At 44.2% G+C, this 25,782-nt stretch overlaps 1 protein-coding gene across 28 annotated transcripts in view; it reads right to left on the minus strand.

Moving 5' to 3' along the window:
- The window catches only part of Dennd1a (DENN domain containing 1A), a 487,315-nt gene that overhangs the window by 117,402 nt on the left and 344,131 nt on the right, over nt 1-25,782 (minus strand). For all 28 annotated transcript variants that reach the window (NM_001191747.1, XM_039105292.2, XM_039105287.2 and 25 more), the window contains one exon: nt 20,224-20,349. In NM_001191747.1, coding sequence (NP_001178676.1) covers nt 20,224-20,349 — 126 coding nt within the window. The remainder of the gene's footprint in view (nt 1-20,223; nt 20,350-25,782) is intronic.

A 25,782-nucleotide genomic window follows, 5' to 3' on the forward strand; every position in this document is an offset into this window, starting at 1 on the left:
TGGGCCAAAATGTGTCTTTCTCCTGTTTTATAGATGTGGTGTGCTGTAACATTTATAAACAGCTTGCACTAAGCTAAACTCACGTTCTTATCTATTCTGTAGAAGTCTTGGGTTGTGCTTTGGTCACTTTCTCATCTGAATTGTTTTTCTTTCCTTTGTTTCCCTTCCTCATTTGAGTTTTGATTTTTAAGAATACTTCTCTGATACAATTACATATTTACAGAAGAAATGCAAGAATAGAAGGAAAAGTTATCCTTCACCTTTTACCCAAATTGCCTGGCTCTGTGACATGACACAAAGGTGCATCAACTCCCCTGTCAGAAATGTGATAGAACACCTTAGAAAGAGCAGCACATTCTTGTCACGTAAGTGAATAAGACACACGGACAGTAACACTACGTGGACATGCCACTTTACCCTCAAGACTGGCTTGTCTATGGGGCTGGTTGGCAGAACAGAATAGCTTCTGAATTTGTCATGTAATGATGAAGGAGGGTGAGACTGTAAGACTGGGATGGCGAGATGGCATGTGAGCAGTGGGGCTTGTCGGCAAGCCTGGGACCCACAGGGTAGAGGCACAAGTTCTTAGTCCTGTATACACACGCTGTGGCACAGTTCTCAGATAAATAAACCCCCCAGGAGGTGGACACAATGGGTATATCCTGATGCATGGTGAATGGAGTTAACTGGCAGATATTCCAGGACCATGTGTCTTTTCATGAATGAAATTCTATATATTCTAATAAACCGAGTCAAATGAAATTCATGTTATACACAAATTATTCTCTGACACTAATTCTACTGGAACAGTCTCATATCATCAAGACAAGTGTTACAGTGCGTTGGTATATTTTCTTAAGAATGATCACTTACATAACTGGAGTGCAAAGATCAAAAGCAGAAAATCATCATGAAATGAAAATCTCATCTCAGATCTGATCTGATTCAGAATTCACCAACTGTCCCCAAATGTCTTCTTATACCAAAGAAAATGCTGGCTCCCACATTCCATCCTGCCTCTCCTGTGTGCTTTAATCTGAAATAGATCTTGAGCCTTCCTTTGTTGTGAGACATTAACCTTTTGAAGAGTACAGGCCTGCTATCTGGTAGAACGTCCCTCACTTCAGGTCAAATCTTCTGCTCATCTCTCAATCTGTCACTTTTGTAACATGCCATTAATGACAGAAACCTTCCTGAATGTGATTCAAGGGTGGAGGTAGGTCTTTTATGACTGTATCCTTTGGAAAAAAAAAATCAAGTAAAATCTACATTGGGAAATCTAGAAAATGGAACTTACCCAACTGCCCTGAAAAAGTTCCTACTTTTATGAGAATTAGAAACTACAAGGTTATCAGAAAACTCATCCACCATTGAAAGAAATTGGCTTTACATATCTCTCCACATCATAGGACCGACGTACTCCCCACTCATCTTTAGAGGTCTGGGTATATCTTCTAAGAACTTCAATGTATATTAATCAACAGAAAAAGGAGCGGCGAAGACTGCAGCCTAAGGCACAGCATGCATCAAAGATGCTGCATCTTAGACGTGGATAAATAATGCAGACTGTCGGCTTCCCACACTCAGAAACAGCCATCGTGCGCATAGCACATCTAGGATGCCTCATGGTGGAGGCTCAAAGTTACAAGCTAATGTGTGACAGAACCATCTCATTTTTGGCTTCCTTAAGACTCTGTGGCGATGTGGAATTGTTTTACCAGCGAAAGGAAACACAGTAGCCCCTGTGCGGGGTGAGTGCTGCCAGGCCTCAGCTCAGCTGTATCCTGGTATTTTCTACGGCACCAAGTCCCATGTCTGAGTTGTAATTCTTCTACTCATTGCTGTTGGCTGTCAGGAGCCCAGCTCTGTGTCCAGTATACAGCAGGGGTGAAAGATGAGTTTCAGAAAATATTTGAAAAATGCTTTTATTCATCATAGTTGTAGAATTCCTTCACCCATCTGAACTTTACTCTGATTAAAATGAAAATGGTGAGAGGGGTGTGGTGGCTCACACTGTAATCCTAGTACTAAAGAAGCCAAGGCAAGCAGATTACCAGGAGAGGAGTTCAAGGCCAAACTGGGTTAGTAAGTGAGCTCTAGGCCAGACAGAGCTATATATAGTTCAAGATGCTGTTTCATAAGTAACAACCAACACTGCCATCCAAAAAAAAAAAAAAGTGATGGAAAGATAGTAAGTACACCCCATCCCAAGGCTGTGGAACTCACAGTAATATTCCAGGACCATTGTGAGCTTTAGAGCACAGCAGGTAGGGGTGGAGTGGCACTGGGTCTGGCTTTCTTAGGTTCCAGGGATGACCAGTTGTCAGCTGTACTGTCTGTGACTTCAGCAAGATGGGTCCTTAGAGAGGGGGTACAGACTTGAGATGAGTTGTATGCGCCCGTCTTGTGGGGCGTCTCAGGGAGGGAGAAGCACTCCAGCAAATTTGGGAGCTACTGGGATAGAGCACTTGATACTTTACTGCAGAAGGACCACCACAACATCCTAAAACTTTTCAAAGCTGTTTGTCCTAAAGAGGCCTGCAATTCTGTCTAAGGATCTAGGTCTGAGAGTAATGACTCAAAACAGTGAAGAATGGTAACTCAGAGTCAAGTTGAGTCACTCTATCATGTCCATAGCCACCTAACAATCCTAAAATTCAACATATTAAGGTCAACATTTTGGGGTCCTTGTGAAGTCTGAAGCAGCTAAAATTGGAGAATAGTGGAAACTGATTTAGGCTTTAAGTATAATACTACATATTTCATACAATATGAAAGTTAATGCACCATCTATTTTATAATGTCATTCAGTTTGACATAATTTATCATACTTATATTTATTGATTGATGACAGACTATATGTAACTAAGTTATGTAGCCTAGCGAGATGGATGCCTGTGAGATTTGTACCTTTAGAAATAGCCACCGTCCCCTGCCACTCCTCCCATACCCCAGCAACTCATGGTCTCTAAGATTCTGTTTGATTTATGTATCTGCATATGCATTTTGTATGTGTACTCTATGTGGGGGCTTGCATGCCTGTGGAGGCAGAAGGCACCAGCTCTCCTAGTTGGAGAGTTGGGTGCTTGTGAGCTGCCTGACATGGGTGTTGGGAGCCAAACTCAAGTCTTCCACAAGAGCAGCAGTGCTCTTAACTGCTGAGCTCTGGTTCTAGTCCCATCCACCCACTCTTTCACTAGTTTAGTTCCTCACTCCTTAAAGTTCATCAGCACACATTTTATCACTGCAGAGTCTTAGAGTCACTATCACAGTACACGCGTAGGAACCATGCATGTTAGATCTGGAACACTCTAATTACCCCACCCATGTACTATAACACACAAAGACACTACCATGTAGTGGATATTTGGATTATTCTCAAATTTTGAAGACTAACAACATTTTCATGTCTCTTAGCCCGAATAAGCAAGAATTTCAACTTTATAAGATAACACCGAACTATTTATTTTCCAAAATCGTGGTTTAATTTACTTTTCGACTACCAAGAGTGCTTATCATTCCATACCCATCAATGTAAAGTACTGACCTCATAATCTCTGCTGATCTAATGATCACAAAATGTATCACTGCCTTGGTCTAGTTTTCCTCGTCACTGAAAAGCTGGGCATATCTTTCTCAGTTTATGAATCATCCATGCTGCTTCTCCTGTGAAATGTCTATTCAAATCTCCTAATTAAAAAACCTGCAGTGGCAAAAAGATTAAGGGGCTGGCATAGTCTTATCCTGGCCGCCCCAAGAGACCTCTGGCTTCTCAGGGGAAAGCTTCAGGGCTCCTTTCCAGGAGTGAGAGCCCTCCTTGGGGGAGTTTACCAAGCAGCACACAGGCCAGAGAGAAGGGAGAAGTTCTAGATCAAAACAGGGAGATTGCCTGGAAAACAGCAGAGGGCTGCTTCTGATCTTCACAGCACCACCAGAACTGCCAGTTCTGATATTCAAAATGGCTTTCTTGAATTTCATTTCATTTCATATGACAAATAATGAGAAAACACCGAGGTCAAACCTTACATAAAACTATTATGGGGAAAAAAAGAGGGCAGAAAAATATCCCTATGTATCATGAAAGTTTGTTGAAAAGATATGACCATAAAATGTATTAAGACTCTATCCTGGTCCTGGAAAGATGGCTCAGGGGTTTAGAGCATGTACTGCTCTTTATCTGAGCTCTGTTCCTGGCATGCATGCCAGGAGGTTCATGATCATCTATAATCCCAGCTCTAGGGATCAGATGCCTCTGGTTTCTAAGCTTATGTGCACGTATCCCCACACAAACATACACATAATCATAATTTTAAAATAATAAAGATATGAGGTTGGAGAGACGGCTCAGTAGTTAAGAACACTGGATATTCTTCTAGAGATCTGGTTCAGTTCCCAGCACCCACATGGCAATTCACAATTGTCTACAACTTAAGTTTCTAGTTTCAGTGCCCTCCCCTGTCCTCTATGGGTACTGCATGCACATGGTACATATACATACAGGCAAAATATCCATACCTACAAAATAAAAATAAAATAACAATAAAAAACTAATATACCATGTTAAAACTATCTTATATCAAGGAACAAAAGAACTACATATATCTGAACCATAAAAACTTAGAAATCTAAGAAGAAAAAGGATTTTGAAATTAGAGAAAAATCCATTTATCAAAGAATGCCTTAAGGAAATGATTAGTAATTTAAATAATAATATGAAATACTAAAAAGAAAAAATAAGGATCTTAAAGAAACTAAGACAGATTGAGGACAGGGAAAGAAGACTAAAAACATGGCTAGTTAGACTCTGTGGTGGGAAAAAAGAAAAATGCTTTCTTAAAAAAGATTTTATATATATTGTCAGTGTGTACTCTACATACCAGAAGAGAGCATTGGATGCCATGGGACTACAGTTATAGACGGCTGTGAGCTACCATGTAGGTGCCAAAAACTGAACCCAGATCTTCTAGAAGAGCAGCCAGTGTTCTTAACCACTGAGCTGTCTTTCAGCCTAGAAATTTTTCTTGAAATAAGGAAAAGATATACAATAATGCATGTTTGCCACATAACTAAAACATTTCAAATATCTTGTGGGACTAGGTAGCATACACGAGACCTCAGACCTGAATGACTACTCTAGACCATCTAGGCAATCTGCTAGACCAGAGAATTGGGGAGAGAATGAAGAGAGAAACAATAAACCCATGGGCACCTAGTGAGAAAGAACACACGCCCGACTGAAGAAAGAAAATTGATTCCCTTAGAACTTTAACACATTTGCCAGATTTAGAGACACTTAAGACAATTCTCAAGGAAGTATAAGCCACAGTTCCTAGCCAGAAAAACGACAAAAATGACTTCTACATAAAAGGGCACAGAAAAGTTCGTATTAGCATTTAACTTCTGTGCTGATTGATTTTTGTCAACTTGACACAAACCTAGACATATGTGAAAAGAGGAACTCTCAACTAAGGAACTGCTTCCACCAGCCTGGCCTATTAGTATGCCTGTGGGGCATCTTCTTGATTATTGGTTGATGTGGGAGGTCCCAGCCCATCGTGGGTAGGGCTGCCCTGAGCAGGTGGTCTTCGGTATATAAGAAAGTAGGCGAGGCAAGGCATGGTGAGCAAGCCAGTCAGCAGCCTTCTTCCACGGCTCCTGTTCTTGCTTGAGTCTCTGACTTCTCTCAATAATCAATTATGATTGGGATAAATAAACCCTCTTGTCACTAAGGTGCTTTTAGTCATGCATTTAGTACAGCAATAGAAAGCAAACTAGGACAGCCTGTGTTTTTGAAATTTATGTCTATTACTTTGGTCACAAGACATGGAGAAATCAAGCTGGTATTGTACAGGAAGCTTCTTCCCTGCTGGCTTTTATAATGCCAGAAGGTAACTTATGTAGGATGTTGGGGGAAATATCATCAACATCTTACCCAGCTGTGAACTATGTGAACTACAATAATGCTTGGCATTGCAAGATATGGCCATGGGTGCAACAGTGACACAAATGGAAAGGGAACCAGTCACTTTCCAAGTGATTGATTGAAGGCTTACTCCACAGGAGGAAATAAATGCCATGCTATGGAAACTATCACCAAGATCAATGAGAAGCAGACACAACAGTGTAGACAGGCTAGGCCCCAGTTTCTCTCCAGCCCCTACCTCATCATCTGGGAATTTTGGCCAGTCCCTTACTTCATTTGCTTGTTTTTTTGTACATCTTGCCATTTGAAACACACTTTCATTGCTCCTAACTATTCCTTCCTACAATAAATAAGTTTTGAGGGCTGGATGTAATTTATTTTGGGTGTGTGTAGGGTCGTTGTTATATTATCCAGGCTGGCCTTGAATTCCTGAGCTTAAGGGATGCACCCATCTCAGCCTCTGGCGTACCTTCAACTATAGATGTGCATACCTAGCTCAGGGACTTTATTTTGCTCACTGTTGTATGTCCAAGCATCAAGAAGAGGGTGTGTAGAGGAAAGCCTGGGAAAACAGTTGCTCCCATTCGCTTAAGTGATTTCAACACTTCATGCTTCAAGTTTTATATCTGGCATATGAGGAATAACACTGCATGTTTACTCAAGAAAATATAAACAAAGGAAAAACAGTAGAAACCCATAAACATCAGTTGCCTTTCTCTCATGCTACTTTTGTTTGACACTTGTCCATGAAGGGTAACACCAGTCACCTCAGTATAAAAGTTCCCTTCAGAGACTAGATGATGATGACCCTTTTAAGTTGGCAGCTGACTTGTCTGGGACAACCTCAAACCTTCCATGCCATCCATTGTTAATGCTGTAAAGATGAGTGTAAAAATGCCGTGCAGTAGGAGAACGGGCGAAAGGAGGCTAAGCAAGTGGCATGTGCATAATACCAGTGAGCTGTGACCGGTAGAAAAGGGGCTGAGTGAAGACCTGCCAGGTCACATCACTAGCAGGGACCAGCAAACCAAACATAAAATAATCTCCAGCTAAGGGCTTTTTACACTCCTGCCACGCCTCCATAGAATGTGACTGCTGCTAATGTGGGCATTGCTGGATAAAAGACTTCTTGTGGCAGGCAGGGAAGAACATGTACTGGGACTTTACATCTGCTATTGCATTTGATTCTCAAAGTAATTTCATGACGGTGGCATTCTTAGCCCCACTCAGCAAATGAAAATCCTGTGCCTCAGGGGGAGGGTCTTTATGGTTTCACAGCTTTTTAATGCTGGCTCTCCCAGAATCCCATTTTTTTCTTTAACTTGTTCCAATGGAATCAATAATACATATAGAGTACTTCTCTAACATTGGGATTACCCAGAGCATGTTTTACAAGATTTCCTCACCTGCTAGCCTCTAGGAGGAGGCCACATACAATAACAAATTGAACATTTACTTGCTGATCATTGCTAGGCAATACATGCCAGCAAATTCACTGAAGTTTGGGGGTAGTCAATCAACATGTGCAGGTTTCTGACAGTCTTGTTTAGCGCTGGGTTAGCCCCAGGAAGTTTTAGATATCTCCTTGTTTCAGAACAAAGTAGGAACAAGCCAGACATAGATCATTGAGGCCACATGGAGGTACTTTTCCTTGATTTATAATTGAGAAAACAGGGTTCAGGAAGGTATGTTAACTTGTCTGAAGTCACACAGCTAGAAGAGGTAGAGCTCAGATTTGCATCAAGTCTATTGAAAACCCCAGGGGCTTCGTTATGTTATTCATCACGTACTAACTGCTAAGGAAGAGGGGTCCATAAATAGCCAACTATCTGGCTGAGACTCGTCCCTACACTCCTGCCTTGCCTTGCACAGACATGGCTGACCTGCCATTTAACAGGGTCTGCTGCTCACCTGGTTTTGCTACTGAAGCATCAGTTGGACATGGAAGGGGGTACACAGGAAGGGGACACATGCATGTTGCCACTCTACTATTGCTACCAGTGTAGGTAGGCTGCCTAGCCATGGCTTGTCCTGTATGATTCAGCACCCCCTGGCACCTACAACACTGTGCCAGCTTTCTCCTTGCTCTTGCAGGTGCTATATCCTAATCCTGCTTCTGAGGGTCCCTTCTCAATCACACGCTTTAATCCAGTCAACTGATCCTCAGCCTTGGGGACAGCACCATAACCATTGCTGGTCTCTAGGTTCCCTCTGCCACTTTGAGTCTCAGATCCTCTGTAATGTGTTCAGCCATGTCCTTGTATTATTACCCTTTCTTTTGTCCTGGATAGAACCTGACATGCTGACTAGTTACTGGACCTAGGGAACAAATGGCAACCTATGGCCCTAAGCTATAAAAGCCCAGTGTTAGTTGGGAACTGGGTCTCAATACTACCTGTTGGCTCAAACTCTGTCTGATCAGACAACAAACGCTTAGGGGAAAAAATGAGCTTGTCTTTTTCCGAGCTTCACAGTTAGAACTGGAGTAGGAAGAACACAGCTGGTATCCTAATTCCACATTCTACATCAGCCACATCGTTTCCCCCCAAACTGCCATGAGGAGTAAGAGCCAGGTAGGATATTAACAGAGGTCTGGCAAGGGAAGGGTTTCTGAAAAGTACTGGGCTAGGCAGAATTAACCTTTTATTGTTCTTTTCTAAGCTGCAGGGCTTTCGTAAGGTACACTGTAAATACACAATAGTAGTTGTAGTAGGTGTCATGAACATTCAAAGTCTGTGGGACTAAAATCCTACCAACCTCCAACTCTTTAAGGAGCACATGCTGGAAGTGCTAGGTTATGGACCATGTTCCTTCATGGCCTTCTCACAGGCCGGGAGCCAGCCACCCATCTTCATCTCCCGTCACATTCCTTCCTGCCTGTGCCTTGCTCCTTCGGGGCCCCTACTCTCTGACTGTGCTGCTTCCTCCTGTTCCCAGAGATTCCCATCTAGGCTACCTTCTCTGGGAAGCTGCCCTTGTGCTCCTGTACCCAACAGTGATGAAGATCCCTGCTAGCTCCCATAATACTCCACTCCTCTAACTGTAGCTCTCTGCTCATTTCCTGCCTCCTCCCCTGCAGTGTCCTTAAGAATCGTGACTGAGAGGGGGCTGGGGATTTAGCTCAGTGGTAAAGCGCTTGCCTAGCAAGCGCAAGGCCCTGGGTTCGGTCCCCAGCTCCGAAAAAAAGAAAAAAGAAAAAAAAAAAAAAAGAATCGTGACTGAGTCTGAGCCTGCAGGCTAGTGTGTAGGACAGGGTGGGTAGCTGGTCAGGGTCATCAGAGGATCACACATTTCCAGATTTTCAAATGCCTGTAGCATTTTCTACTATCAAGGTTTGATAATAGACTTAAAATTTTCATTTACAAATTAAAATAAAACTATTATTACAGTTACCTTTAATCAACTTTTTATGAATGTAGTTACTTTTATTATGATGAGAATAATTGATTTAAAAAATCTTAAAATTAGCCGACTGTGAATGCTGCCGTGAGAAAGCTCACTACCACTAGGTGTCAGCCCAGGAATAGAGGAGAAAGCCTGAATTCAAACTCGTGTTTTACTTATTCATCCAATTATCACTATAAATATCAAATATTTAAACAACAAAATATTAGGCAATTAAAATTATTTATTAAGGGAATGTTTTTAAAAAGATATATAAAATTTTGACATTTCCCCTTTGCAGAATAGTTTATAAATGGTGTTATTTTAACCTGTATTTGTCAAGAAACATTTGCACAGATTAGAGGAACTAACTCCTAAGAGGAAAACCAACTCGGTTTTCTTCTGAAAGGCCCCCAAACTGCATGTAACACAGACCATATGGTCATCTCCACTGTGGAGCATGTGCAGGGCAGAGTGCATGGCCCCCACAGTTAGGCAGATGGAGGGGTTGGATCCTGGTTCTGCCATTCTGAAAACAATGCGACGCCACTTTTCCCAGCCTCGGTTTCTTGTCAGTAAAATGGGGCTATCCAACTCTGTATGGGGACAACAAAGGAACTGTAGTATGTAAAAAGCCCCAACAGAATAAATGCTCTAGTCTTTTCTTCAAGACTTTAAGTCTTACAAAAAGTGAGATTATAAGAGCTAGGATCATTCATTCAAAGGATACCTGATGAGAATGTCCTACGTATTGAGAAAGTTCTGTGTCAGAGACACTTGTGCAAACATGACACTCCATGCCTTCCTGTCTGGGTCTCTAGTTCCTCCTGGGAGGTGGTGACAGACTGTGGTGTCATTATCTATTGCAGAATGTATCCAACGAACTCCTCTCCTAGAAAGTCAATGTGCTTGGAAGTCCAGCAGCAGGAAAGGAGAGGAAATCTACCATTTTATCCTCTATTTATAATTACCACAAACACCATAGAAGATGTTCCAGTCTTCTACTGTATGCAGGTGTAGGAAAGAATGGTGTGCTGTCCTGTTTATGAGAAGCTCATAGCCTGGCCATGTAGGCAGAGTCACAGACAGCTCCAGAGTGTTAGGTATCATTGGAAATGAATCAGAAAGATTTCCTTTTCAGGGACTCATTGAAAAGGCAAAAGGTCCTATAATGAAACAGTTTTGATTTAAGCATGGTAACTGTAACCACCTAAGGTTGCTTCTACTTCCAACAAAGATACATTTACTACTGCTACAGCCAATCCTGGAGCCAAGCTCTCTTACTGCACACATAACCTAGAAGAGAATACAGACTGCATGATGACTTTACACATGATTCTTTCCAAATCCTAAATGACTCTGGTCAGCTTCCATGCAGCTGCCTGGCCAGGCCTTTTGTTTTATGTTGTTGACATGCTCACTCTGTGTGTGTTAGCTAGTGTGTACATCCTCAGATGATGTTATAGGTGACACTATTTGTTTGTTTCAAGATAGTTTCTCTGTGTAGCCTTGGCTGTCCTGGAACTCAGTATGCAGTCCTTGATGGCCTCAAATTCAGAGAGCTGCCTGCCTCTGCCTCCTAAGTGCTTGGATGAAAGGCATATGACACCACTACCTGGCTACATTTTTTAGAAAAATTAAGTGGCTACACTAAAACATGCTCACCATTCCAAGCACAGAAAGTGGTATTAGCCATTTATCTGTTCACTAACAATCATTGGCTAAATGCTCTGTGAGGGGTAGCAGGCCTGTCAAACTCATTGTAAAAGGACAGCACAAGAGAGGAGGCAGGATTATCAAATAAAACAGTCAGGGCCTGTTCTGCTGAGACAACCTGTAACACACTGCTATATTTTACTTTTTCACATCTTCTTACACTTAAGGGCTTAATTTTTTCAACTGGGCAGTCTACTTCTCAAACAACAGCTCTAAGTTCATCATCTGGCACTTACTGTGTGAGTCTGAGGTACAAAGCCTCAAGAGTACCAGTGTCTGTGCTGTGGCTGATTTGGTGAACCACACCACTTTTCTCTATGGCAAAATCTCTCTCTCTCTCTCTCTCTCTCTCTCTCTCTCTCTCTGTCTGTCTCGTTTCAATTATATTCTCCTTAATATATTTTAAAAACAGACTCTAATGAATGTCCTCATCTTGAACCACACCTCCTGGGAGCAATGACACAGATAAACAAATAGCAAATGCTTATTAAGGAAATCATTTAAAGTGAGATTTCGTTTAATGCTAGCATATAGCATTTAAGATAAAAGATGTATTTCCTCTGCTAGCTCAAGAGTGAAGACAATGGCTGTAAGCTCTGTGCTCTGAATGGCTATAGGCGCCCTCTTGCACACAGATGCCAGTGTTCTAGAATGCTGCAGCCCCTTTCTCTCTTTTTCCCACTTTACTTCCCTGTCACCCAGGAAAGGCCGACTTTTAGCCAGTACCTTTATTAGCACAGCACTGTGTGGACGTTTTATATGCACAACATTTTTCTCAATAGTCATACAAAGTAGGTGCCATTTCCACTTATAGAGAGGAATTGTGAGACTCAAGAGTGGAAGGACTTCTAAATGCATCCACTAGTAGATGAGAGAGTCAGAGCCAGGTATCCACAGCCATGCTTCCCCTCATGCTGAGGCCTCCGAGGCTCCCTAGAGTCACAGAGCTGCTGTGGTGGCTCCAAGAGCACAGTGCCAGAAGCATCATTCCCTGCTCGATTCTTAGGACATGATCTTGAATTCAGATGACCAGTAGTTCAGATCGAGGCAGGGGAGAGGGGAGAGAGAGTGACTGTGCAGTCTGCTCTGAACTGTTCTCAGTGCACCCCCGTAGCTCAGGCTGCTGGTTCCGGCTGTAATTCCCAGACTGCTTGCCCACAAGTGGGAAAACAAGATAGCTTTTCATAAGACTTTCCTACAAATCTGGGCTTCACAGTTACTGCTAAGCATGTAACAAAAGCATGGGTTCTACGAAGAAACCAATTTAGTGGCTCCATGGGGTTAGGGTGTGGCTCAAGGAGTATCTGTATAAAGTCCATTTTAGCTCCTCAAAGCAAACACAATGTTAAAACACTGCATTACCACAAGACACAGCACCTGCACCCCAGGCACGATGCTTGTGCACATGCTGTAGAATTAGTCACAGGAGCCGATAGGTGAGACAACTCACCTTTATGAAGCCAGAGTTTGTAAGAAAGATTGTGAATAGTCAACAGATAAAGGGAAAACACAGTGGGGTTTGTTCATATATAGACTATTACTCAGTCTTGAAAAGGGATGGCATTTTGATATCTACTGCAACTTGGATGGACTTTGAATTTATGTCACATGAAATAAGCTAGACAAAGAAGGACAAACACAGTCCTATTCTACTTCTAAAAAAAAGTGGGGGAACATAGACAGTAGATTAGAGGTTACCACATACTGCAGGAGACAGAGACAGGAAATTACTGGTAACAAACTTTCAGTTTGTCAACTTTCAGTTGACAGTGTTGGGAGATTATAAAAACTTCCAGGGGTGAGGGTTGTGTAGCCCTGTGAACGCAGCCATACCTGAACTGTGCAACTGGCAATGGTCAACAACCATGATGCGTAGAGTCACGGGGCCTATGCCTGGTCACAGGTACCCATTCCAGCCTCATTTTCCTGTTTCTCATCTGTGTTAAGTGTAGTTAGTGTCTTAAGGTTGCTCAAGTCCTTTTGGGCTCAAGATGGAAATATTGGCAATTAGTCGTTGCCCTATTAGAGCTCTAGGAATCTTTTGTACAGCACAGCCCATCATGGGCCTTTGGTGTGTTCCACTCTGAGTCTCTCCTCATGCGAGTCAGCTGAAAATGTCCTTTTCCCCACACTGGGACAAGTAGACCCCCAAAGGCTCCTGGACACATCTGAATTTCTTTTACCCGGAAGGCTTAGTAATAAGAGCATCGCACAGCTTCATTCACTGAGATGTTGGTAGAGTATTACCTAAAAGACTGAAAGGTGAGAACAATGTAGCAGCCCAGCAGGGGAGTATGGCCAGAGCAACAATGGCTGCGCTTACCCCGTGACACACAGTGTCACATGTGTAAGATGCCACATTCAGTGTGGGACAAGCACTTTAATCTGTTGAGCTCTGGATACCCTTTGTATCATGGGAAACAAGTAAATGCAATGCATTCACACACACACACACGCACATACACACAACACACACGCACATACACACAACACACACATGCACACACACACACACACGCATATTTGGTGGAGTTGTGGTGATGCTTAATTTTTTAATTTAAGAGTAATTTCCTATTTCTCATCTCTCCAAGAGTAAACATAAACACGGGTTTCTCTCTGCAAGCCAAGGAGTGAGAACAATGTGACTTAAGCAGAATGCTGATACGTGTAGTGCAGTGCTGACCTGCTGCAACACAGCCTGGTGCAATCATGCTTGAAAGCCAAGTATCAATCTGCCTTTATCCTAACTTCTGTGCCTTCGAGGGGTTTTAGGTGGATAAATATGACTCAGCAAAGTCATGTACAAAACCAAGGGATGTAAGGAGGACGACGTGAGTGTTCTTCATCTGAACTGGAGTGGACTGACTGAGATGGGTACCAAGTACTCATACAGCTTGTTCTTAGCATTCACCCCAGCACTAAGGGCAGGGTCTGGGCTCCTGTCACCTCAGGGAAGGCAGGCCAGTGGGTTGGACCTGAGAGGGCCACGCTGGCTAACTAAATAAGAGTACCTGTAATGTTCCACCAACCCGTGTTCCACAGCCACTTCTCCAGGTGCTAACGTGCCCAGGTTCTTTGAGTAGACATTTCCAAGACCCATGTGGCCAGATACAGGAGATGTACCCTCATAAGCACTTACTCAAGGTGAGGAAGAGTTAAGAGACTGCACAGAAGGAACAAATGAAAGCTTAAACTATTTTTTCAAGAGTTCGTCAAAACAGGTCAGTGCGTTTCAAAAGGGATAGATCAATCTTGTTCAGATTTCCTGATGATATTATTTTAAACAAAGGAGGAAGGTAGACTATTCTTTTTCAAATGCCTGTGATAAAGAGGAGAGATAAAGGAAACCATTCAAGACAAACTCAAAAATCACACCGTTACCCACACCCTGAGAAAGTTGTACTCCTCTACCGAGCAGATAATATGCCCTTGGCCTAGCAATTAACATCATTTGTCTTTTATCCCCTTCTTGCCAAAAAGGACCCCAGCCCTAACTAGTTAATCCCTAACACACACTGCTGCTCCCAGAGTTGCCTGGCAACTACCAGGAGGCGTGTCAGAGAGCAAGAAAGGCCTAAATAAATGAGCTGGAGCCTGTGCTGTGCTTGACATGGATAAAGAGGTTCTCCGAATGGGGCTTCCTGGCTGCTTGTGGTTCTGTCATTTAAGTGGGAAGAACAAGTTGGCTTGGGCAACACTGTTAAATGCCCTGGGCTTTGCCACTGATATTTTCCAGGTAACTGAAAAGTGGGTCATATGCCCCTGTGATTTGCAGATATCTCCCCTCTTCCAGGGAAAAGCTATCTCCAGAGCCTCCAGACAGGATAAGGAGCAATGCATGCGCATGGAACACAGGCCTGGGCCAACCTCTGCCTCCCAAACTCCTCTGTCCCTTCATTTCTTACACCCATTCTTCTGCCCATTGGTCCAAAATATACCGGCTAACACCAACACTCTCAAGAAACAGAATTATTAGAATGAAACTTGTGAGAACTAGAACAAAGATGGCAGGGGAGTGCAGTGGGAGAAACCTTGTCTTGGAGTCTCCTCCTGGCTCTCCTACATTCTGGGAAGTCATTGCCAAGTAGAGCCTCTGCTCCATCTGTAAATGGACAAGACAAAGGTCCGGTAAATAGGAAAGACCATGTCTGGGAAGCCACTTGAAGGTGAATTATGCCCTGATTTATGGGAAGCCACTGAGGAGGGATGGACAGGGTTATTCTCTCACTTTTACTTTCTGACTATGGGAAGTCCCTTTGAAACATCTGGCCTTGAAAAGACCCACCTAGCCAAGGCTAGGCTCAGTACAGAGAAGCCTCAGCCAGAAGGCTTTTGACATGGATAAAACAAAGCTCAAAGGCACTCTGAATGTTCCAGTAAAGGAAAAACAAAAACAAAACAAACAAATAAAAAAACCACAAAGGCTCTCAAGTGAGCTCTAAGTCATGGCAGGAGCCTTTCAGGCCAGATCTCTACCTAGGCAGGCAGGGAGCAACTGGCCCTGCAGGAGCTGCATCCTAATAAATGCTTCTGGTTGGAGAGGAATCCTAGCAAGGACAGGAGACAGGCTGCTGTTCCACGGCTGGCAGGCAGGCCCTGGGCTGGGCTTATGCAAGTTTCACTACAATCCTGCAAGGATCAGGCTCCACATGGAAAGAAACAGGCTCAGAAGTCTGAAGGAGTCCTAAGTCACAGCTGCCCAGGAGCAGAACAGACAGCAGCAGCTCATGCTTTCAGAGCAATGCAATTGGTTACTCTGAGGTCACCAGTTTCCTACCACCACACAGCACTGGTCTGGGTGGGAAGACACCATAGCCATTTGGACAGCAACACAGCACAAGGAGTAATGGCAAGTGTGGCAGAGGGATGGGCAGTGACTCCTAGGCTGCTCAGGGCCCTCCTCTCTATAGGTGCTCTCGGCTCTCAGCCTCCTGCTCCTTCCCCTCAGCCTCTCAGGTTCTGCTCTGCACACGGCCACCCATTTTTTTTCTCCCTCAGCACCAAAGCTTGAAATGTTCTTGGATCCTTTTACTTAGGCAAATCCAGGCTAGAGCAAGTGCTTAAGAAAAATCATTCAGGACACTGCAGGCCAAATCTTGCCCTCAATGGGCAGGATGCTGTAGAAGCCAGCAAGAAGGTAAGAAAGAGTAATGGGAGAGGAAGAAAAGCTTTGTGCATTATGAAGAGAGGAGAAAGTGGAGAGGCGAGGGAGGTGAAGAATAGTCTGATGTGAGTAGCCTGCACTGCCATCTGAAGCCAGGGTGAAATCCCAGTCTGCACTGCTGCTGAGGGCCATATCTGGGTCTATGGTCCTGAAACAGCAGGGGTCTGCTGTGCCCATGTCCATAGCCCACATTACCACCAATGGCCATGCAGACAGCTCTGGTCTGGGCTGCTTGACTGGGGCCATGTTGATTCTGAGGGTTGAATAGAGCTGGCCCTGCTCCTCAACTGTGCAGTGAGGAGAGCTGGTCCCACTGCTCTCTGGTTATAGCACTCAGGAGAGTGACCCCCACACCTCGCTGGGCAGCACAGTAGAGCTGGCCCTGGTAGAGGCTGCAGGTGAGCTGGAGGGGAGGGCATGAGAACAGGAGAACATGACCTACATCATAGCTCTCAAGGACAGGAGACCTGGCTCCATTGATCACCTGGGCAAAGCAGGAGAGCTGGCCTTGGTGGTGAAGGCTGGCAGGTGAAGGTGGTGGAGAGCTGCAGGCTGACCAACTCAGCTACCAACCAGGCTCAGACCTAGAGCTTTGAGTTGGCCCACCCCAACTTCTACTCCATCCATGAACTGCAGGAGCCTGTGAAGGGTTCAGTCCTACAGAACCAAAGCTGAAGGATCTCCACTACACAGGGCATCAACAGAATCTCTGAGAGGAATCTCAGTGAGGATCCAGTACTGACAGTGTAGCAGAAGCCAGATTCCTCACATCAGACCAATAGCTCATTGCAAAGAATATTTGCAAGCAAAGAAATGTGGATAAGAGGGTATATACTGTGTGGTATATGGCAGCTTCTGCTGCAAGATTTTTTTTTTTTTTTCCTCTTTAGGCAGGGAGGTTGCAAGAGCAAAGGGCAGATATGGAGGAATGGAGGGATGCATGAAACTGGGGTACATGATGTGAAATTCACAAAGAATCAATAAAGAAGTTAAAAAAATACTCTAATAGTAAGAACTAAAAAAAGGAAAAAGAAAGAAAAATCATTCAAACTACATATGAAGTTAGAAAAAGATGTTCTCATTAGTGTGGCTTAAACTTGGGGAATGTTAGCAACGCCAGTAAGACCAGCATCAGAATAATGAGTGGGCTTTGGCCCTGATTTCAGATCACAGGTATTAGATAAAAACCTGTTAGTGGACTTACATATTTACCCGTTGGAAGCCTCCCAGGTTAACTGTGGTCCACACCAGGGGGTTCTCAGTGACACTTGATAAGAGATTTTATATGATGTGAAAGTACTTACTCATACTAATGGCAAAAACCGACTAGTAAGTGGGATGCTGGGTTGTTATGTCAAGGATAGCTCAACTGCCTAACAGAATAAAACAAAACAAAACAAAAATAAAACCTAAGACCCAAGCAAAATGAACCAAAAGCAAATCAAATCTATCACTGAGTGTATGTGAGTGTGTCTATGTGCTTGAATACTGTGGCTCATGGAGGCTAGAAGAAGGTATAAGTTCTTCTGGTGCTGGACTTACAGGTTGTTATGAGTCACCTAATGTGGGTACTGGGAACTGAACTCAGGTCCTCTGCAAGAACAGTATGTACTTTTAACTGCTGAGCCATCTTCTGAGCATTAATTAGTGCAGTTTTATAAGCAGACAACTACAAGATGTATAGTCCTGGGGACGTATTCCCATCCACAGCACTGCCGGCCCCATGCCCAGATCATCACCCAACACGCCATTCACTCTCCCAGCCTTGCAGCCGCTTCTCATGCTCATGTGTGCTCTGCAGACATTGTAGACAATCTTGCACGAGGTATTGAACTACCCCATTTTTCAATGAGGAGAAACTGCTAGAATTAAATTTATGGTTTAAAAAAATCACATAGGTAACACAGTGACCACTGTTCGTGCAATGTTTAATTGGGAAACTTCTGGCCTTCTGGTGTCCCTCCTTTACAGACAGAAGCCATCCTTGCACAGATGAATGTTAGTGCAGGTGTGACAGGCCTGCCATATCCTATGGATTCTAAGATGAGAACTTCTCCCCACCGAAACACGGACCATCTTATAACTGATGTTGTGCTCTCTTCTCCATAATACCCACAGCAAAGGTGTCTTCTATGACCAAATGACAATTTAGATTCAAGAAAACATGCTGCATCTATAGGCAAACCTGTCGTTAGTTCCAGACAATGTATATATGTATGCATCACATGGGGTTACTGAGATATATAGGCATCTCATGAGTACATACTGTGAACATTTATGGGAACTGTGCCAATTGACTTCCACCACAAATCCATACTATACCGCCATGGCATCAAGCTTTCCCGACTGTACCAGAGATGCCATCATCCTCTCTCAGCCTCCCAGTCTCTGGAGCCACTTCGACATTATATGCCATTTCTCTACTATCTCCATCTATTACTAGGTCAAGCCTCCTTTTCCATCATGGAACATTCTGGTGTAGCCCATCACTGTCTTAACACTCAACCCTGCCATCAGTGGTATCATATTTCCATGCCAAACAGAGTAAAGCGCACACTCTCACACCAGCATCCAAGCCTCTGCCAGATCTGTTTCAGCCCATCTCTACCTCCAGACCACAAACCTTGGTTTGCTCAACAGCTCATACTTGTGACAGGGCAGGGCACCTCTGTTCTGTTGTTTCAAGCCTTACTCATCAGGTGTCACCTTTCCTAAATACACTTCAGGGGTGTTTGACGCTAACAAGAACCAGAAGGGAGAAGCAAGGTATATCCACTTCTGCAGGTGAGGAAAGTAAAGTTTAACCACACAGGGTGACTTGTTCAAGTTTTATGCCGCTAAGACGCCCTGAGCCAGGTTTAAATCCCTAGGTTTCAGTGCTTTAACCCAGAGCCTGTCAGGCAAGGGCGACCAGAATTCTTCTTCTGGAGGCACATGTGTCCAGCTCAGATCCAGTAATGTGTGCTGAATTCAATAAACTCTGGATTCTAGACATGCATGTGACAACTGTGAGGCAAGTACCAGGGTCAAAATGTGTCCAGCTTTGTGGATCCCACCAGGCCTGGGGAAGGAAGGACTGGGCCAGCTCTCCCACTCTGCTTTGGGGGGGGGGGTGAGTACAATATTTTCATTTAATTATACTAATTTTTAAAACTTGACTTGTTTGTCTGGACCCAAGATTATGTCAGAGTTGGAGCCAGCTCCCTTCCAGACAAGCAGGACCTGGGAACTTGTTTTAAACTGACAGACATTAGAAAGACCTAGGAAGAACTAGAAACACTTTGACTACAGTTGGTCTCTCACAGTCTGCCAGGGCTGCACATGCACTCTGCTCAGCCAGAACGCACAGGTAGGCTGGGTAGGAGGACACCAGTGGAAGCTCCAAGTGGGAGCAGTCAGAAGTGGTGGAGCTGCCTTTCGTTTTGGGAAAGACCTGACCTCTGTGACTATTCAACATTACCTCACAGGGCAGGCAAGGGAGATGATGGTCAACTGGGCTCAGGGATGTGGAAGGGCTGGGCATGTAGGTAACACTATTACTCAGTCTTACTGTTGTGCTCATTTATATCATGACTACATATAGGGAGCCACCAAAATGTGAATTTGTAGGATGAAGGGTCCTTAAAAAGACAAGGAGCAGTGAACTGTAGGGCAAAATTATGAGCATTGAGGCTGTTGGTCAATCATTTCTCTTCGCTGAAGCCTTGGTGTCCTCATCTGAAATGTGGACTTGACTGTCACTATCTCATAGTTGACCTGTGAGTCTTCATGAGAGCTGGACAACCATGAAGGGAGTGGCATAGCATTTAACACACAGGCACTGGGGTAACTTCATGTCTTCCCTTCATGGTAAGAGGGAGGGATTCAATGTAAAACTCCTTCACCCGAGACCCTCCATTACACGCATGCATGCATGCATGCACGCACACACACATGCACACCTCCTCAAGGTGAACCAAGGATTTGTCCTATCTGGAGGTGGCTTCTTGGTCCCTGATCAAACACAGATGCTGTTATGTGCCAAGAGGCTACTTACTGGCTCAATTTTCAGTGCATTCCGGTAGCTGCCAAAGAAAGCAGCCTGGGCCTTGAGGAAGGCTCTGGCCACCCCATCGCCTGTGGTTGTGGAGACCTTCTTCAGCCTGTTCTTCAGGGAGGAGATCTGGTGAAACATGAAAGAAGACAGTGTGAGAGCAGGTCATAGAGGACAGATGGCTGAGCCTGGCACCAAAGAGTCTCTGATAATTCCCGGAGGGGGTCAGTTTGATGGAAAAATAGGTGTCCTCAGCATTAGGAATTGCTGTGGTATATTTCACAAATCTTTAAATGAGTTTGATGGTATAAATGTAAGATTGTTCAACAACCAAAACCATCCAATTCTATAACATTTCCACCACTTCCAGAAGAAACCTCATGTTCCCATCCTAGTCCTAGACAACCATGCATCTACCCAACCCCATCCTGTATAAGTCAAGTACATGGAACTACAGGACCAGTAGGTATCTCACGTGACTAAATTCTTTCATGTATCACAATGCTCAGCTTATGGCAATATACATGAATTGTTCATTCCTTTCTGTGGTTGAACAATATTCTACTGCACACCACACCTTATTTACCAGTTTCTGCTTTGCGGTGATGAATCCTGGTAGCCATTATACAGATTCATGGTATGGAGACAGCAAAGGTTTGAAGGTAAGAACCTACCTGAGTAGCAAAAGTTGCTTGTGTAGTGAAGATTAGCTGAGAGGGCCTGTAACCAAGTACAGGGACTCTCCTGTGAAGTTGCTAGAGGGGAGGGTCAAGTGCCTGGGCTACATCAAGGTCAGAAGGGATAGGGACAAGCATACAGGGGTCAGCCACTCTACTTCTATAAAGTGAGGGGTGACAGAATACAGTCTTTGTCTGAAAGTAATTGGACATCTATCGTGTGTGTGTGTGTGTGTGTGTGTGTGTGTGTGTGTGTGTGTGTGTATGCGTGTGTTACACAAGCATGTAGTATTCCAACATGGAACCACAGACTCAAAGGCCATAGTCTGGGGGGCCCAGAGGAGTGATGCAGGCCCCTTGGGCCCTTGGCCTTCAGGAAGGTTCTGCCCTGGATTTTCAACTTGAGATAGAAGTATGAAAAAGAAATGCTCTACTAAAATGTTAAAAAAAAATTACCTACTCCCAACTCCCCAAATAATAAAAACCCTGTCCCTCTTGAGGACTAGGGTGACATTTCCATCCTTTGAAATGGTGCCTGCCACTGTCACTCTTCTTTTGGCTCCTCAAAGGCCTTGGGCCACCTGTGCTGAGGATTATTCCGCACTTAACCTTCGCTGGCCTTTCCCTTTCATTCTGGAGGTGTTTAATTACCTTGGACTCACACACTGCACTTCAGGTGAGCCTCTCCTAATGGCCTCATTACCATCTTGCACAAAGGAGGAGTCGCTGGCGTAACTGAGCAAACACAAGTGAGCTCCTTCCTGTCAGCCCCCGCTGGTCTGAAGCTAGCCAAGTGGTCCCGGGCTCCTGACACCCCGTGAGCACCTAGGCCAAGACTTCTGAAGACCTCACTCATCCTGCACCATGGAGAAGCTTTTGTCTTGACCTGCCAGCACTTCAAACTTTGAAACTGCAAGTCTATGTGTATCTAATGGCTCGGAATTGCATTCTGTCTCTTAAATAAAAGCAAAGGAAGAAAATGGAAGGCTTAAATAACCCACCATCATACATCTAAAGCTGAACTTGCCCTGAGTGCTCCTGGGGTGCTGGTCATATCACTACATAGGGGCTTGTCAGGGGTAATTTGGGGTGGTAGAAGTGTCAGTGAGGATGGCTTCCTCCTTTAATCAGTTGTCACAGGAGGAAGACAGAAAACAAAGGGAAGAGAGCACAAGATTGCACTCAACAGTTCCTCTCTGCAGTAGCCTTCCTCCTCTGCGATCCACCTTGGGCACAGCAGTACCATCAAGCCAGTTCCTGGGCCCCTGGCCAGGCCAGACTCTGCCTCTTCATCCCTGCTCACAGCTACTCTGACAGCTCATCAGCACCACCCTGAACCTGCCCTCACCTTTCAGTGCACATGATCTTGCCCCTTCGAGGTGTAGCTCAATTCATTATCTGGGTGGGCTGTCTGCTTTTACCTTCTTCTCAATGCCACCTACTCACTGCTGGTAATCTTGTAAATAACCAAATATAATGATTTTATCCCGGGGCAAATCCTCTGTCACCTGGGCCCTCCCCATTTGGAACGGCTGAGCTGCTTAGACCTGGTTGGACTGGCTGTCCTGCTTGACATTATACTAACTGATATGAAACCACGTCAGTCCAGAGCATGCTCGCAGACTTGACTTTTGTCTGTGCCCGTCTTACTGTGATACCCATTCACCCTTTGAAAGACTGTGACCACAGCCTCATGATACAGTGCTGGGTAGTTGGGAGTGGCAGAATTTTGAACCATCATGAAAAGATGTTCCCCAAACACTGTCAAATGTGGGGAGATGGGACTTAAATTGCAGAACAGTATGTATAGCATGAATCATTTACTAACTCATGTAATACATATGTGTGCAGTAAAAGTCAGAAGTGTCTGCACCAACCATTAACTATGTAAGGGTACTTTCTGTTTTATAAAATTGATTGTTTTGATTATCCCTCATAAAAATGCATGTTATTTTCATTATAAAGAAGTAGAGTGAGGTATTTTTCTTTAATAGTCAAATTAGCCACTGCCTTGGGGTAAGGGAAAGAAGGTATACAGATGTTACCCAATCTGTGATACCTCTCTTGACCACTAAGCTAGCCTGTGACCATGTAGGTGGTTCTGCCATGAGCTGCGGTCTACAAGCCCCAGTTACAAGCCCCCAAGTACAGCACTTCCTATTGAACAAAAGTGAACAAGCTTGAAAAGACATTTACAATCACATGAGCTAGGACCACATTCCTCAGGATTAGGAGCTGATTTCAACTGGAAAGGACCTGGATTTGGGACGGGGCATAGGGAACAGAACTGGTACCTGACTTAGCTCAGTGGCAAGGCAAACAAGTGGCTGCATACTGAGTGAGTGGGAGGGAACACAGACAGCAGTCACAGTGGGTAGAATGACACAGGTGGCATTGCCCTCCTTCAGCCTACTTCTGTGCTGTGCCTCTGTGCTGGGTCCTCAGTGTCTGACTCTGTCTCTGTCTCTCTCTGTCTCTCTCTCTGTCTCTCTCTCTCTCTCTCGATTTTACCAGCTCCTCCATTCCCACTGACTTCTCAGGCTGCAGCACAGAGTTGCAATCTGCTCAGCTAAGGCCTGGGATTGGTGATCCAGCTTCCTGCTTTCTTCACCTGTTGAACTTCAGATCTTTTACTTCTATTACTAATATTTTTTATTGAAACCTATAACAAAATCCACAATAATAAATGTTTTCGAGCCTTCAAACTTGTGGGAGGCCCCCATCAAGTCCTGTTGATCAGTCTCAGGGCTCATAAGCCTTTTCTCCGCTAATAACCAAGGCTGAAGTGTGCTGGGTTGGAGCTATACCATGAATGAATGCAGCAAGCACACAGAGCTCCTGGGCCTTTTAATCCAGTTCCTAGCAACCAGTAGAAATACGCTCACTACTGGTTTAAAAGGGAGTTCTACGCCTTATATAAAATCATCTACCATCTCATTATTTAGCTTTTCTTTTGTGTGTGTGTGGAAAGTGTCTTGTGTCTCTCTATGTAGCCCTGTCTGTCTTATAACTAACTATACAGACCAGGTAGGTCTTGAACTCACAGAGATCTGCCCTTGCTCCCCCCTCCTCCACTCCAATGCTGGGATTAAAGACATGTGCTATCACTAACTTCCTTTAGCTCTTTATATAGCAGCAGATTGCATATCTTTATCTCACAAAAGAGGTGGATAAACCTTGCAACACCTAGCAGCACTCAATAACATATATACCTCCTCACTTTGTTGCAACTTGTGGCTTGGGGGTGGGGGATGCTATGAAATGTCATATCCAAGATATTCTTAACCACCTTTTGCTACCAGTGCTGACACTTTACGATACTTCAAACATTTTGTTATTGCTCTGAGAAGTCCTAGCAAGGCCTGGACCTATGTCATTCTGATAAGGTTCCACCACCTCCATGGTTACTCACTGACCTCTAGTCTCACTGGCTATTTCCTATTTGGAGTGCTCTTACCTACCACTACCCTCTTAACTTACAGTTTAGAAGAGTTTAACAATGATGGGAATGATCTACATCTTGCCCGGTGCTATTCAAAAGCAGATTGCTCAGAGCACTTGAAATGTGGCCGGTATGACTGAGAAACTGAAGGTTGTATTTTATTTTATTCCATTTGAATTTAAATGGCCATCTGTGACTAGTGCATACCATATTGGATGGAACAGGGCCCTGTTCAAATGCTATATCCTCATTCTGATACCTCAGGCTAGACCAAGGTTCTCCTGCCATGGAGCTACTATACCTTCTCCACCACCACAGGGCCATGAGTAATGATGAGTTTGACAATAGCAATTCAGGCCTGTATTTTCTAACAGGTCATCCAACAGGACCAAGGTCACCTGCAGGGTGGGCACATCACCTAACTAGAAACATAGTTCTCAAGTTCTCAAGTCTGGCTCAAGCCAATCTGTGCAGGAGCCCTGCACAGAGTTGTACTAATTGCTGGGTGAGTGAATTGTTGAGTCCAGTGTTTGCTAATTTGACAAATTAAATAGAAGAAGAGACAGAGGGTCATATTTCCCCTCAAGCAATTGGTTTTCTTCCTTTCTTGAATAAACTAGACATTAGACTTTGTTCCAAAATCCCTGGGGCATGGCTGGGTCCATAGGGCAAAGTGACTTATTTTTTCTTCTGCAGAGCTGGGAAAATACCAGCTCACGTTGTCCTCTTGCCACTAGCAGTAAAAAACGGTCTAGTCTATTTATGTATTGGTGAGTGCACTTATTGATGGAGGTCAGAGACCAATGCCAGGTGCCCTTCTTTATCATCCTGTACCCCCCTTTTGGTGTGCCTATGTGAGGGTGTCTTCACCGATCGCTTTCCACCTTATTCCTCAAAGTGAGGTCTCTTGCTGAATCTAGAACTCATGGATTTGGTTAGTCTTGCTAGCTAGCTTGCTTTGGGGATCCCACCTCTATTACCTGCACCCTGAGATTACAAGTGGGCCACTAAATCCTCCTGGATTTTATGTGATCTTGTGGGATACGAACTCTGGTCCTTGTATTTGTGAAGCAAACTCTGTAAACTGCTGAACCATCTCCCTAACCCATACACCTTATGTTTGAACAGTCTCTTCTTGAACCTGTTTGGCCCCTAAGACTCAGGGATCCTCCTGTTTCTGCCTCACCAGCTCTGAAATTCTTGGTATGCTGTTGTTCCTAGATTCTTTTAAGTGGTTGTTGGGTATCTCAACTCAGGCCCCTGGTTTGCATGGTAAACACTTTACCACTAAGCCATTTCCTCAGCCCCCCTAGTTAATCTCTATGCCTTTGTTAGCTCTTGTCTCAAATTTGAAGCAGAAAGTCTTGGTATGTGATGGTAATTTCACAGCACTCTCTTTCCAGTGATAACTTCTGAAAGAACTATGGACTCCTCAAAAGAAAG

Source organism: Rattus norvegicus, chromosome 3 (assembly GCF_036323735.1).
Source record: "Rattus norvegicus strain BN/NHsdMcwi chromosome 3, GRCr8, whole genome shotgun sequence".
Taxonomy (NCBI): domain Eukaryota; kingdom Metazoa; phylum Chordata; class Mammalia; order Rodentia; family Muridae; genus Rattus; species Rattus norvegicus.